The 12,997-nt window shown below is 42.2% G+C and overlaps 1 protein-coding gene across 1 annotated transcript in view; it reads left to right on the plus strand.

The window, feature by feature from the left end:
- DOCK11 (dedicator of cytokinesis 11) overlaps positions 1–12,997 on the plus strand; it is a 191,681-nt gene that overhangs the window by 98,945 nt on the left and 79,739 nt on the right. The window contains exons 23-28 of the mRNA XM_082865385.1: positions 988–1,077; positions 7,360–7,478; positions 9,283–9,352; positions 9,434–9,559; positions 10,501–10,572; positions 11,475–11,621. Of these exons, the coding sequence (XP_082721511.1) occupies positions 988–1,077; positions 7,360–7,478; positions 9,283–9,352; positions 9,434–9,559; positions 10,501–10,572; positions 11,475–11,621 (624 nt within the window). The remainder of the gene's footprint in view (positions 1–987; positions 1,078–7,359; positions 7,479–9,282; positions 9,353–9,433; positions 9,560–10,500; positions 10,573–11,474; positions 11,622–12,997) is intronic.

The following is a 12,997-nucleotide window of genomic DNA, read 5'->3' on the forward strand; positions in this document are numbered from 1 at the left end:
TCTCATGGTTAGACTAGAGTTGAACACAGAAATTTGCAGTCAGTGGATCATGGCTGGCTACTACAGTTTGCTCTTAGCCTCGGCATCCATGAAATTAGGGTCAAGTATCTGTGAGATGCCTCAAGCACAGTTTGAAAAATCACGGATGGAGAAGGTGAAGTCCACGCTCTTTGGTGTGGCCTACAAGGTCCCTCTCAATTCCCCCTGCCCACTTCATCGTTTTAGAGGAAAAGAAACCGAGGCTCGCTCGGGTTAGATGATTTACCCGAGGTCACACAGGTAATAATTAGAGGAAGCAGGTCAAAATCCGAATTTCATGATTCTGGTTCCTGATACAGTCCATGCCGTCCACAAATTCAATATCTGTAGATTCCATACAGGACAGCTGGACGCTGACCGGTGCAGGGCCAGGGTACATTGGGCACTGAATGCCTGGGACTTGTTCTGGTGACTCCCTGCTGCTACGTTTTCTTCACCCGTGAATTCAGACCTCTCTTCCTGCTCGTTTCATTAAAATATAGAAGCAGCCCAACTTCGGAGGCCACACTAGCCAAAAAAGAGATTAAACAAATGTGTGACTACTTGGGCATAAATGGTGACCTACCCGGCGTGCCTAGGTACACGCTGAATGTGCCTGGTTTTGCTGCTTTGTGTGACGGTCGAGAGGACTGTGGGACTCATTTAGGAACATGCATGTTGGTAGCTGCAGGTGCTGAGTCTGGCCATTAGAAGACCCAGGGAAACAGGTTTCCAAGATTCCAGGGTGGTAGGGTGTGGTGCGGGGGCGGAGCCTGTGCTTTGCAGGTGGGAGGGAGGGAGACGCAACAGGGAGGAGATATGGGGATGTATGTATACGTACAGCTGATTCACTTTGTTGTACAGCAGAAACTAACACACCATTGTAGAGCAATTATACTCCAATAAAGATGTTAAAAAATAAAAAGAAATGAATCAGATTTCACATGGCTGTGTCCATCTCTTTTTCAGGATCTACATGTGCACAAATTCTTCCATCATTGCCAGCTGATTCAGTCAGGCTCAAAAGAAGTTCCAGGGGAGCTCATTAAATATTTAAAGGTAAATGAACAGTAGCTTTCTGTGAAAGGTTTGTTTTTCATGTCGTTCGGTTGCCACATTTTTTGACATGGGGGAAAAAAAATCAAACGAACCCTTTAAAAATACCTTTGGCCGTGTATCCTCAAGAGAACACTTTCTATTATGTGCTTTTCCATCAAGGGGCTGTTTAGAAGCAGACCGCAGAATTGCTACATGAGGAAGAAAATGTTTTAGCCAGAATTCGTTGACATATTTTTGAAAATCTCATGAAAATGTTTATTTCAGTTCCGTAAATTGATTTTTCCGGGCCTTTTCTCATCTTGCCGATGGCCAGGTAAAGGTGGAGAAAGCTTGGGGGAAAGGGCCAGGAGAAATGGAGTCACTTTTGCTTGGAATGAAATGTGAAATGATTCCTGTGTTCATAGGTGAAAGATTATCAGAAGGGTCAGCTAAAAAAAGAGAACCTAGTTTCTGCATGTTGCATGGGAGGGAGTCATAAGTAACGCCATATTTTATCAAATGTATTGAGAATCCAAGACTCCATTTATTCCCTAATGGGGTGGGACAGGGCACACGTCATGGAACCCAGCTAACAGTGACTTTTCTTTTCAGTAGATCAGCCATGGCCAGTCTGAGGCATTTTTATTTTAAATGAAGCCTCTACAGGATTTCCCTTTAGGCATATGTTAATAGTGAATGATATTCTCAGGAAATGAAAAGGTTCATTTCTTTCAGAGAGGTACTATGACATGAGGTAATACACGTATGGGTTCTGGAATCACAAACTGAATTTGTCTCCCAGGTCTGTCACTTATTAGCTCTGTGATTGACCTTGACCAACTTACTTAACTTCTCCAAGCCTTTGTTTCTTCTTTTCTCTCACATAAAGATAAAAACCTACTTGTAGTCATGAGAGAAATGCAAATCAAAACTACAATGAGGTATCACCTAACACCAGTCAGAATGGCCATCATCAAAAACTCTACAAACAATAAATGCTGGAGAGGATGTGGAGAAAAGGGAACCCTCTTGCACTGTTGGTGGGAATGTGAATTGATACAGCCACTATGGAGAACAGTATGGAGGTTCCTCAAACAACTAAAAATAGAACTACCATACGACCCAGCAGTCCCACTACTGGGCATATGCCCTGAGAAAACCATAATTCAAAAAGGGTCATGGACCACAATGTTCATTGCAGCTCTATTTACCATAGCCAGGACATGGAAGCAACCTAAGTGTCCATCGACAGATGAATGGATAAAGAAGATGTGGCACATACATACAGTGGAATATTACTCAGCCATAAAAGAAACGAAATTGTGTTATTTGTAGTGAGGTGGATGGACCTAGAGACTGTCATACAGAGTGAAGTAAGTCAGAAAGAGAAAAACAAATACCGTATGCTAAGACATATATATGGAATCTAAAAAAATAAAAGAAAAAATGGTCATGAAGAACCTAGGGGCAAGACGGGAATAAAGACGCAGACCTACTAGAGAATGGACTTGAGGACACGGGGAGGGGGAAGGGTAAGCTGGGACGAAGTGAGAGAGTGGCATGGACATATATACACTACCAAACGTAAAATAGCTAGCTAGTGGGAAGCAGCCGCATAGCAAAGGTAGAGCAGCTCGGTGCTTTGTGACCACCTAGAGGGGTGGGATAGGGAGGGTGGGAGGGAGACGCAAGAGGGAGGGGATATGGGGATAGATGTATATGTATAGCTGATTCCCTTTGTTATACAGCAGAAACGTAACACACCGTTGTAAAGCAATTATGCTCCAATAAAGATGTTAAAAAACAAAACAGAACTACCCACTTGTAGCGTGGTTACAGGCCGCAGTGAGATAAGGCATCTGCTCTATAGTATTCACTCATTCCACACTTTTATCTTGAGTGCATCCTACGGGCCAGGCTTCATTCTAAACACTGGGAGGATAAATGAAAAAAACAAACAATATCCCTGTTTTCAAGGAGCTTACTTTGTTGCGGAGACAGATGGACAATAAACACATAAACAAATGCATACGCGCGCGCGCGCGCGTGTGCGCACGCACACGCACACACACACACACACACACACACACACACAGAGTGGTCCCTCTGTATCCTCGGGGGATTGGTTCCAGGACCCTCCATAGATACCAAAGTCCAAAGATGCTCAAGTCCCTTGCAGTCAGCTTTCCGTATCCACAGATGCGGAACGTGTGGATACGGAGGGCCGAGGGCCGACTGTGTATGTCATGTCAGGTGGTGGTAAGTGCTATAAAGAAAACCAAAACATAGTGCAGGGGAGTAGGAGTGATAAGGAGTCCCTCTTTTAGATAAAGTGTCAGAGAAGAGCTCTCCAGTAAAGTGATGTTTGACAGAGACCTAAAGGAAAGGAGGGTGCCAGCTATGTGGAATTCTGGGGGAGAGCTGGGAATAGCAAGGGCAGAGGCCCTGAGGAACTTGCTTGGTGTGCTCAAGGAACAGCCGGAGCTCCAGTGTGTCTGGCACACAGAATGATAGGCCCTCACATTGAAAAGGTGGCTGGGTTGCTGGTCAGGTCAGGCCTCCTAATATGATGTGACTTTGGTTTTAAAGTGTCATTCTGCCTACCATACCGAAAATATATTGTTGGAAGGGTAGAGTCAGGGAGGTAGCCGATACATGGTGGCTACGATTCTTAATTATCATTAAGAAGTATAGTAGTCATCTAACTTCAAATCCTTTTCTTGGGTAATGTCTAGAACTCCCGCTCTACGTATGAGTGCATTGTCTGTTGAGATCATTGGCTTTTTCTTCCAGTGGGGAAGCTTTGTAAAAGTTTTAACAGAATTGAACAGAACACTGTTTTCCTATACTCGTATTCTTAGGATGGAGGAAAAAGAAAGTACTCATATTTGCGTTTTTAAGGGTGTGGAATTTCTGATATTTATGTGACCTATGCTTGCCCTCTAGTGGCAGTGAATGAAATGCCATGTGATTATAGAAAGAGCTCCTGTATGGAGTGTTAGCACTGAAAGGGATCTTTAGCGATTTTGTTTTACAGATGAGGAAACTGAGGCCCGAGGAGAGTGATTTGCCTGTGGTCATTCTGGTTACTAGCAGAGCTGAGCCAAGCCTGTCTCTTGATGTGTCTCTTGACTCCTAGTCCTGTTTTCTTTCTATCAAACCTTGCTACCTGTTGTCCTTGTAAATGACAGTGTTTCATCACTTCATTTAACCATCTACATGTTGAGCCCTTACTACGTGTTCAGTATTTTCCCAGATGCTGTGGGGCTTGCAGAGAAGAATAACTTAGGCTCATTGTCTGTAGGGATCTTACAACCAGTCAGAGAAACAGGATCCACTTAAGTCAAATGACAATATAAGTCAGTAGTACAAGTGATAGTCCAAAGCAATAGGTAGTTAAATGTCAAATGCGTGATACAGGGTATAAATGCTAAGCGTTCACAAAACCGAGGAACCACTGAGACTAGAGGGTTCCCATCTTTATCCCTTTGGTTCCTTACTTTATTCATTTATTCAGTCATCCCTCAAATATTTATTGAGCACCTACTATGGGTCACATATTGTACTGGATGCTGGGACTATAATGGGAACGAGTTAGACAACATACCTACTCTAGTTGGGGTAGAGAGATTATAAATAAGTAAGTCACATTACATAGGGATGAGTGCTGTGAAGAAAATAGAACAGGTTAATGGGCTCTAGCATGACCAGGAGTGCAGTCAAGATGGACTTGTCAGGGAAGGCCTGTCTAGGAGATGACACCATTTCAAGCTGAAAAGCTGCTGATGGGAGGAAGACAGCCATAGGTGATAAAGCTGTGTAAAAGGATGACAGGATATTGCAGCAGGTGTAAACACTTCGCAGTGGGATGTGTGGAAAGAAGAAAAGCAAAGACAACGTAGCTAGAGCACATTGAGCAGCAAAGCAGGAGGACGGCCTCAGATGAGTGCGGAGTGATAGGCAGGGTACATGTAGGACGGGGAGCCCTTCACAACCTTTTGTTCGTGGTGGTTGGTTTTGTTTGTAACAGAGGGAGATGACATTGTGGAATTTGCCTTTCCAAAAGAACCCTCTGGCTGCTGTGTGGAGAATAAATTCCAGAGGAACAGTACTGGTGCAGGGAGATCACTTCTGCATGGAAGGTCCTTCTCTCTTTTCTACTTGTTGTGATCCTACTTACGATCCTTGAACCTTCCTCCTTTCTGAAGCCTCATATGACATTCCCTCCTCACTGGCAGACTCGGCTGCTTCTTCCTCTTGTACGCCTTGTGTATACCGCTGTTGTACTGTTTAGTGTTTGTATCGCAGTGATTTAGTTCCATGTGTTTTCCCCCCATAGTCTGTGAACTTCTTGATGGTAGGAACCATGTTTTTTTTGATGTGCTTGGCAATTGAAAGTTCATTCAGTATGCCTTTGTTGAATGAGTGAATGAATGGCTTCACTGGACTGGGGTTTGAACTTGACTGGGAAGGGTGGCGAGGATTTGGCTACAAAGTGTGAACAAAGGTAGCAGTGCATTGATATATTCAAGGAGCAGTCGAGACACCAGTGTGGCCTCGTGCAGAATGACGAGTGTTAAGGTTAAGAGTGTAAGCTGGGTCTTAAGTAACTTAGACTTAATACCTGGGTCAGAGCTTCTCAAACTTGGCACTATTGACATTTGGGGCAGGATAAGTCTTTGTTGTAAAGGGCTGTCCTGTTCACTGGAGGGTGTTTAGAAGCATCTCTGGCCTATCCACTAGATGTCAGTAGCGCGCGCGCGCACACGCACACAGGCACACACACACACCTCCAATTGTGACAGCTCAAAACGTCTCTGGACGTTGCGGTTGGGTTGTGGCACATGGTCTCTGGTTGAGAACCACTGCCCTAGGTCATGGGGAAGCATCAAAAGAATCTTGTTGGTGGCACAAGGTGGCCTGATGTAACCCCTATTCGAGGAGGATTAAGTTTTGGAAATGAGAGACATATTGGGAGTGAGGAGAAAGTGTACATAGACCTACTAGAAAATTATTAGACTATTTTGGTTATAGGTTAGAGTTCTGAAAAAGGGCGATGGCTGTAAGGATAGAAGAGAGAGGGCAAAAGGAAGGGAAAACCTGAAGGATAGACCATGGGTTCCCTGAGCTCAGTTTCTTGCCTTATGCATCCGATTGAAGAGAGGCTGCCCGGAAATCTCAGAGGTCACTGTTGAGATGATTCAAATATAGATGAGAAAAGCCTGAAAAGGGATGCTGAGAGTAAGGATGGCAACAGAGAGCAAGAGTAAGGGAAGCTATGAAAGGTAAATGCTGAGTTCCTTAGTACAGAGACTTGTTTTACCCGTGTCTGTATTTCCCAGGGCGCTAAATATTGAATTGGTGTAGAAGGTGCTCAGTGAGGTTTTTTTGGTTGGCCAGTTGACTAAATGAGTGAGTGAATGAATGAGTGAATAAACGAATGCGGAGAGAAGGGAAGGAAGAAGGAAGACATTTTACATATTTAGCTGCTTGTATCATTTCTATGTATACACGGACATATTTCTTCTTCTTCTTTTTTTTTTTTTTTTTGGTACACGGGCCTCTCACTGTTGTGGCCTCTCCCGTTGCGGAGCGCAGGCTCCGGACGCGCAGGCTCAGCGGCCATGGCTCACGGGCCCAGCCGCTCCGCGGCATGTGGGATCTTCCCGGACCGGGGCACGAACCCGCGTCCCCTGCATCGGCAGGCGGACTCTCAACCACTGCGCCACCAGGGAAGCCCCATATTTCTTCTTTTTGATGTCAAGATACTGATCAGTAGAGATGAGTGTTAGCACTTTGAAGAAATGTATTGTGAGATGTTAGAATGCAGAACTGCCTCAGCTTGTGGACGGTGCTAGTGTAAAGCCAATTATATATAGAAACACACTTTATTGAATCCCACGTAACTTCTCGCCACAAAGTAATGGCCCACTTGCCCCTGTAAAACACACGAACTTGGGGGCTGGTAGGCCTGTCTCCATTACCTCCAAACATGCCTGCTCCTCGCCCCGATTGAGTGTTGGTTTACCAAGAGTCTGTTGTCTTTATTCCAAAACCTGTTGATCCCAGTTATACTTATCTTCAATAGAGCATTTAATATTAAATGAACTAACAGAATCTGAGTGCCAAACTAGAGATGTGGCTAAAGGAACTGACAAAGTCCCCTATCCCCTGAAGCTCGTGTTTAAAGTGAGCTTATATTCTAGTGAATGTAGTTTTCATTACTTAAATTTTTGTTGTTTCACCTTTGCAAGTTATATCATATTTTGGTTTATTTTCATAACTAATAATGACTTATCTTAGTGTTTGCATGCCATGGAGATCCAAGTCATGATACAGTTTCTACCTGTAATTCTTATGCAACTCTTCCGAGTCCTCACAAATATGACCCATGAAGATGACGTGCCTATCAACTGCACCATGTGAGTTTCAGTGTCGTAATATCAAGAAGCAACTTTTGTTTCCTTTTGCATTTCTTCATGTGAAATATAAATTTATCTTCCAAATGAGAACCCCAAAGTCAGAAATCTAATATCAGTTTTCTCTAGTTTCATACTTCTCAGACCAGGGGACTTATATCCCCAGGGACAGATGATACCAGAAACCATAGGATAAACTTCCTCAACCAGAGGTTCTAAAGCTGCTGCATGTTAGAAGCTTTTAAAAATGTCTGTTCCCGGACCATACTTCATACCAATTAAACCAGAATCTCTGAAGGTGGAACTCAGCATCAGTATTTTTTTTTTTTAAGTTTCCCTGATGATTCCCTAATGCAAGGGAGTTTGAGAACCATTGCCCTTGACCAGTCTTGTCCAATAGAACTTTCTCCAGTCGTGGAAATGTTCTATACCTGTGCTTTCCAATATGGTGGCCATTAGCCACATTTAGCTGTTGAGCACTTGAAATGTGGCTAGTGTAACTGAGGAACTGAAGGGTTTTTTTGTTTTTTTTTTTTCTTTGCGGTACGCGGGCCTCTCACCGCTGTGGCCTCTCCCGTGCGGGGCACAGGCTCCGGACGCGCAGGCCCAGTGGCCATGGCTCAAGGGCCCGGCCGCTCCGCGGCATGTGGGATCCTCCCGGACCGGGGCACGAACCCGCGTCCCCTGCATCGGCAGGCGGACTCTCAACCACTGCGCCACCAGGGAAGCCCAGGAACTGAAGTGTTAATCGTAGTTAATTTTAATTCATTTAATCGCCACTTGTGACTAGTGGCTCTCACATTGGACAGAGTGGCCCTAGGCCATCAAATTGTACTCGAAAGAATAATGGAGTGTTCTTTTTATATGAAAACAAACAAGGATATATTGTAGAGTAGGATGCAAAATGCACCTGAATTTTGAAATTAAAACAGGAGTTTTCCAAAAAATTGTGAGCTCAGTGCTGGCTCTTTCTGGCTTTGCTGCTTCTGCTGTTGCCACTTCAGTTGAGCCTCTCCGGAGCCTCAGGGCTGAAGCGCCACACACCTCCATACTGTTTGCTCTTCTCTGCTGCTGGGCATAGTGTGGTTGCAAATTTAAAAAGCATTATTCTAGCCCAGTTCTGAAAATGTGGTTCCCAGACCAGCAGCATCAATATCACCTAGGAGCTTATTAAAAATGCTAATCATTGAACTTCACCCCAGACCTGAAAAATCAGAAACTCTGGGAGAGGGGTGAGCACTGTACCCTCCAGGTGTTTCTGAGGCACGCTAAAGTTGGAGAACCACTGCTGGTCTCATAATTTTAAAACTTTCTATGAATCTTAGGTTTACTTCCAATTTTAGTTCATATCATTATACCTGCTCTGTCTCTCCCTTCCCTTTTCCCCCATCTGTTGTCATGCTTAACATTTTTTTCTATTCTTTTCCTTTTATTCTCACTAGAGTGGATTTCAATATTTACCTTACTGAAGGTGGTTTTTTTTTTTTTTTTTTTTTTTACACTATATGGTAGTTATGACCACACTTCAAATGTGGTTTAGAAAGGAGATGAAATATCTGGGTTGCCAAAATAGAATATCCGTCTTTTGAACCAGGAAACATATTTTACAAGACCCTGAGCGTGTTTGTTAGATGCTGAAATCTCTCTTAGACCCAAACTAAGGTGACATTTAATGCGGTCACCTCACCTTTAATTATTTAGGCAGTATTAGGTATTTTTAGGGTTAAGTATGATGGTTTTATCGAACATTCAAACTGTAGTGGTTAATTGTAGCCTGACATGCTGACTTTTGTGAATGTTGTTTCAGGGTTCTCTTGCATATCGTATCAAAGTGCCATGAAGAAGGCTTGGATAATTATTTAAGATCCTTCATAAAGGTTTGTGGAGTAAAGCTTTCTTTCTGAGCAGCTTGTCTTCTGAGAGAATTTTGTCTCACAGCTCGTTTTCTTTGATTGTAGTATAGCTTCCGACCTGAAAAACCCAGTACTCCTCAGGCCCAGCTGATACATGAAACTCTGGCTACTACGATGATAGCGGTATTGAAACAGTCTGCAGACTTTTTAGCAATAAACAAACTGCTAAAGGTAAGGGCACAGGACACGGCAGGCAAGAAAAGCAGCCAGAGATATGCTTGTTTGATACCCTCCCATTTCACTTCTAGTCTTTCATCGTTTCCTCGTGTGACTTTCCTTTTCCTCACCACTTTACCTACACATCCTTTTCCCCCAAGTTCTCCACAGAACCTCCTTCATTCCCTTCACCCTTCCCACCCCCTCCTGCCCACAGTCGAATGTGTAATAGGAAGAATTTTGGAGGAGATAGACCTGGGCTAGAATCCTCTATTCACTGCATAATAGTTCTGTGACCCGGAGCCTGTTACTTAGCAGTCCGGAGCCTCCACTTCCTCACTTCTAAAATATAAGCAAAGCATTTAACGTGTTGTTTCTGGCACATAGTAGGCACTCAAATGGTGGCTCTTATTATTGTCATGTTTTTACTATTCCTGTTAATAATGGTAGAATTTCAGTTTTGGGTATTTTAGGATGTATCTGCTTGAGGCTTCTCTGTACCCTTCAAATTACACTTACACAAACACCTCTGCTACTTGGGCTGGCCCCAGTGTTGTACCAAGGGCAGGGTTGGGTCCCCCACTGGGTGCAGGCCATAATACAATTCACTGTCTATAGAGAATTTAAAAGCAATACTAAAGTAGACTAAAAGTTGGTTTGCTCTTATCACCACATGTAGGCAACTCAAAGCAGTGTCAGTGATAAAACACCCCTCCCCACTGAGTTAAACATTCCCACCAAACAGCCTTTGTACATCACCAGCCAGCCCTAAGGTACACTACTACCTTTTTGCCAACACAGTTTGAAGGTATCCTGTGGGACTTGGACAATTGCGATCACTTTAAAATGTTACTAAAGTTCAGAGACAAAATCCATAGTGATTCGTCAACCTCTGCTAAGCTTCAAGGATTTGGGTAACTATTAAAGATTGATTTGTATTTATTTGTTTATTTTAGTACTCATGGTTTTTCTTTGAAATTATTGCAAAGTCTATGGCCACATACTTGTTGGAAGAGAATAAAATTAAGGTAAGTAGGCTCAAGAATAATATTTAACATAGACAAAGAAGGCTAATCTTATTCACAGGTAGCCGTGACATGCAAATCCTCTTTTATATTTTAAGGACTCTTAGCCCTTAGCTTTTTCAATTTTGCTTAAAACAAGCAAAAAAACAATGGATGTATTGCAAAAATCTGACAGTTCATATGTTTTCAAAGTCTGATCGTCAGAGACTCTTCCACATAGTTTCCTGCGAGGTATTTGCCATGTTAAATGCATTATCTTTGAAGCTTTCCCTTTGTCTTGTGGTTTTAAAATGTCTATGTCAGAACATTCATCTGGAAGAAGAACAAGTACCAAATAAGAAAGAACCATTCTCTTAGAAAGGTCGAAGGCATGTACAAAGTTAAAAACACTTTATGTAATAATACATGTGCTCCTGGCATGTGCTGTATACATTTAGTCATATGTTTGAACTCTTTCGAAAGTACAAAGAAATTTTCTTAGCTATAGGAATTGAAAGCTAAGATTTGTGAAGTAAAAAATATTCATCTCATACTTAGCATTTTTATCAGAGTCTTCACAGAGCAGGTTTACTAAAATTGAGATGCATGGATACATGTATACTTTGTGTGTCAGGAAAAACATGGAATGAACAAACGGATGTGTCTGTATCTCAGGAACACGATTCCAAAGTTGGGTCAGAATAACCTACTCTTGTTCATGATTTCAGTCAGTTATGGTATTAGATGTCCAGATAGTTCCTATAATGATCTAAAGTATACACTGAACTAGCCATGTCATTTTTAAGTTGGGAGAAAAATTAAACTCCAGTTAAAAACACATTTTTATACAGAATGTGTCTGAAAATAAAAACAGCAATTGATTTAGATCTTTTGCAACTCTTTTTTCTATGCCTATTTAATTTAAGCTTCCCAGAGGCCAGAGATTTTCTGAGGCATATCATCATGTCTTACATTCATTGCTTCTTGCAATAATTCCTCACGTGACTATTCGCTATGCAGAGATTCCTGACGAGTCCAGAAACGTCAATTATAGTTTGGCTAGCTTCCTGAAGGTGAGTTAAAGGCAGCCAGCACATGGTAAGGAATTATTCTTCACCAATATGGTCTTTAAAGCCAAAGAAAAAAAAATTACCTACTTTCTAGAGACTCAGCTAGGCTGCTGGAGAAACTTTTGACTGAGTTAATCCATCAACTCAGTTAAACAGCCATGTTTGATCCCCCACCCGCAATGGTTAATTAATTAAACCAGAGGCCCCACATAGGTGGCTTAACCAGAAGGCACGTCTTGCTGGTTTTGCATGGTGTTCCTCAGAAATATTAATTTGAATGCCTTTAGGTGGGGCATGTACTTTCTAGGTTGCCACAAACCCCACCACTCCTTAATATACCCCGACACTCTTTATACATTTAAATAGCTTCTCTGACCCTGTTGGCCTCTGAGTTTGTAACTCTTGAACTAAAGGCACAGTCTACACATTGCTAATATAATCACCATCTACTTGTTGCTAATACATGTAAATGAAAATGGTTGAGTTTGGTCAATGAGACTATCTTGAGAGATGTCAGAAACTCCTATATTTATGAAAGATAGCACGTTTCTCGTTGTTGTATTTTTATTCTCCATATGTAAGGGGCAATGCTGGAATGCGATTGTTCTAGAAAGTGGGTAATAATAATATTTGATTTGCTGCAGAGAAGGGGCATGGGTTTGTAAGGCACTTAGTTTTTACTTCTCTCCACTCCCCATCTTCTCACAGCCTTTCATCATGTCTCAACCTTATCTTAAGAACCTCATAGTCAGTAATCCACCCAAGCAGTTTTAGTATCTCACATACCCTTGTTTTCTTATTAAAAATTCACAACTAGGTTTCAGATCTCCAGAGCATGATTTTCTGACGTAAGACCTCTGTTTACCAGAATTAAAACAAAGTTTTAACACTATTACATGAGCCCTTTTGTGTATTAAAAACCAAACATCCACATATCTTTTAGAAGTAAAGATGAGACTATTTGAAATATAAAATCTCCGTTTCTTCCATGGAGTTTAAAGTTAAAGTTTGCTGTGTAAACGGAATAGAACATAGTCGATTTAATAGCAGTATTTACCTCATTCAAGTCAACAAACATTTGTCTTCTATGTGAGAATCCAAAGATGTGAGAGGCTATCTCTGTAATTATATTCCAATACATGTACAAGATCAAGCTTGATGACTGCTGTACTGAAAATACAAACAAAATACAATCGGAAAACAAGAAAGGGAGGGATTAGGACCAGGTAGTATGAACAGAGACTAGAAGAATAGTTCCCCAAGACAGGGTTGAGGGTGTTTCAGGTAGAGGATTCATGAGCAAAGATGAAATACATGCGTTCAAGAATTGTTCGGGGAGGAGCAAGAAAGTCATTGTGCAGAGTTCAGGATGTGTGGAG

The sequence above is a fragment of the Leucopleurus acutus genome, assembly GCF_964270905.1.
Source record: "Leucopleurus acutus genome assembly, chromosome: X".
NCBI classification, from domain to species: domain Eukaryota; kingdom Metazoa; phylum Chordata; class Mammalia; order Artiodactyla; family Delphinidae; genus Leucopleurus; species Leucopleurus acutus.